This window comes from Colobus angolensis, unplaced genomic scaffold (assembly GCF_000951035.1).
Source record: "Colobus angolensis palliatus isolate OR3802 unplaced genomic scaffold, Cang.pa_1.0 Scaffold157, whole genome shotgun sequence".
NCBI lineage: Eukaryota > Metazoa > Chordata > Mammalia > Primates > Cercopithecidae > Colobus > Colobus angolensis.
The window spans coordinates 2651290-2653597 of record NW_012114677.1 but is presented as its reverse complement, the minus strand read 5'-3'; the positions used below and the strand labels follow the sequence as shown (position 1 = coordinate 2653597).

Genomic DNA, 2308 nt, shown 5'->3' with positions numbered 1-2308 from the left:
AATGTTATGTTGTGCCATTTCATCAGATCTTCTTATAGTCAGTGTCACATTAAATTATAATCTGAGTAACTAATGTTTAAAAATAGCTGATACGGCCGGGCGTGGTGGCTCAAGCCTGTAATCCCAGCACTCTGGGAGGCCGAGACGGGCGGATCACGAGGTCAGGAGATTGAGACCCAGCACTCTGGGAGGCCGAGACGGGCGGATCACGAGGTCAGGAGATTGAGACCATCCTGGCTATCACGGTGAAACCCCGTCTCTACTAAAAAATACAAAAAAACTAGCCGGGCGAGGTGGTGGGCGCCTGTAGTCCCAGCTACTCGGGAGGCTGAGCCAGGAGAATGGCGTGAACCTGGGAGGCGGAGCTTGCAGTGAGCTGAGATCCGGCCACTGCACTCCAGCCTGGGTGACAGAGCGAGACTCCGTCTCAAAAAAAAAAAAAAAAAAGAAATACTAAGAGCAGCATATTCTTTGCCCAATCCCTTCACAGCTGCATACAACTTCAGATGCTCTTTCATTGTAAGCTTGGGCCACAGTGAGTTCTCCTGAGGGCAGTACCCCAAGAACTTGAGGCTGTTGTCACACTGTTGCTTTACTGATGCTCTGTTGCCTTGTAACACCACCGCTTCTGCAGTTGGCTTTGTGAACCCTGTTAGTTGTCATTTTAATGGAAGTACTTTTACCAGATTCACTGTGTCCTACTAATCCCAAAACTTCACCTTTTTAACACAAAAGGAAACATTTCTGATGGCTATTTTTTTCTTTCTTGTTGAAAAGCAACTTTTCTTTGCCTCATAATATTCCTTGTGTAAACAGCTTGCAGTTATGACTGGCTCCTCCTCCGAGTTTGGAGTAGTGAGTGCATTTGCTGCTTGGACTCTTTCAGCTTGAACATCTTCTTCTTCTTCAGGCTCTTCTGGATTGGGATGAGTTTCTCTACGTCGTGGAGAGACTCTGAAAAGTGGGTCTTTATTCATTATTTCAATTCCATACTTCATGTCCAGACACCTTATGACAAAAAGGAAAATAACACTCTGAAGGTATGGTATTAAAAGATGTTAATATGTTTATATGTTAAAAGAATGGTTTTATTGACTTCATTTATTCTATTGTCCAGACTGTCCAAGTTTCTCGTATACATAAAGCTGAGCTGGATCAATAACATGACATATCCCAGCAAGGTGAAGGAAGGTATGAAAATCATGCACAAAATTAAGTTGGGTTCTTCATACTTAGTTGATACCAGAATTGTGAATACACATATTAAGATAATAAAAAAGCCAAAAGACCAAAAGCCATTATTTTTTCACCACTTGTGAAAGATGAATGAAAGCACATACGTGAGGAATATAAGAGAAGCCGCACAACGAATTATGCATACCGCCAAAACAAACATGAGTTCCCATGGAAGCTGGAATCCCAGAAATACGAAGTCGTAAATTAAATGTATTGAAAGGAGAATCAAGGAGTATAATGGAATGTCCACTAGAGCCTGTCCACACCAGTGTCCTGAAGACCAGAGGCTGAAATCCATAACTGGGATTCAACTTTTTTTTTTTATAATCACTGATACTGCTCATGCTGATATAAGGAGAAATACAGTTTGTGATCAACAACAAAAATATGGACCCATCCATAAAACCAAGTTCCAGCACTGTGTCATCACGAGAAAATGAGGTGCTCTTCGTTTGAATAAGCTCCGTGAAGTTAAAAATTTCAATAAGGGCTTTGGTAACAATTCCCATAAGAACAGGAAAACAATTCAATTTCTTGGTATTACATGCAACTGAAAATCTAATCCTTCTGGTCACCAGACACTATGATGCCTCCATTGTAGGAGTGATCATCTGAGCCATTTCTGTTTCTGAAGTCATCCATTTCCAAAACTATATTCTGACACTTCAGTGAATGCACAAAGTCTTCAATATTTGATCCTGGAGCAAAGATGAATAGAAAGCCAAGCGAAATATAGGGGTAGAGGAAGCAGTGGGAGGAACCCTGTGGGCACTCTCAGCCCCCAGTGAAGCCGTTTTCTCGCCACATTTTTTTATAACCGTAGAAGTTGTGGGTAGAGAACCTCCTATTCTGCCATCTTGCTGTGTCATTCCCCTTGTATATTTTACTTTCTGATATGTTCTATGTCAAATATTTTTTTTTTTTAAGATGGAGTCTCGCTCTGTGGCCCAGGCTGGAGTGCAGTGGCCGGATCTCAGCCCACTGCAAGCTCCGCCTCCTAGGTTTACGCCATTCTCCAGCCTCAGCCTCCCGAGTAGCTAGGACTACAGGCGCCCGCCACCTCGCCCGGCCA

The 2308-nt window shown here is 42.9% G+C and overlaps 1 protein-coding gene and 1 pseudogene across 1 annotated transcript in view; both read right to left on the bottom strand.

Moving 5' to 3' along the window:
- Positions 1 to 514: 514 nt before the first annotated feature.
- LOC105508042 lies at positions 515 to 1173 on the bottom strand (annotated as a pseudogene).
- A 621-nt stretch (positions 1174 to 1794) lies between these two features.
- The window catches only part of LOC105508060 (zinc finger protein 721-like), a 65173-nt gene continuing 64659 nt past the window's right edge, over positions 1795 to 2308 (bottom strand). Inside the window, exon 4 of the mRNA XM_011936830.1 lies at positions 1795 to 1934. Within this exon, the coding sequence (XP_011792220.1) occupies positions 1795 to 1934 (140 nt within the window). The remainder of the gene's footprint in view (positions 1935 to 2308) is intronic.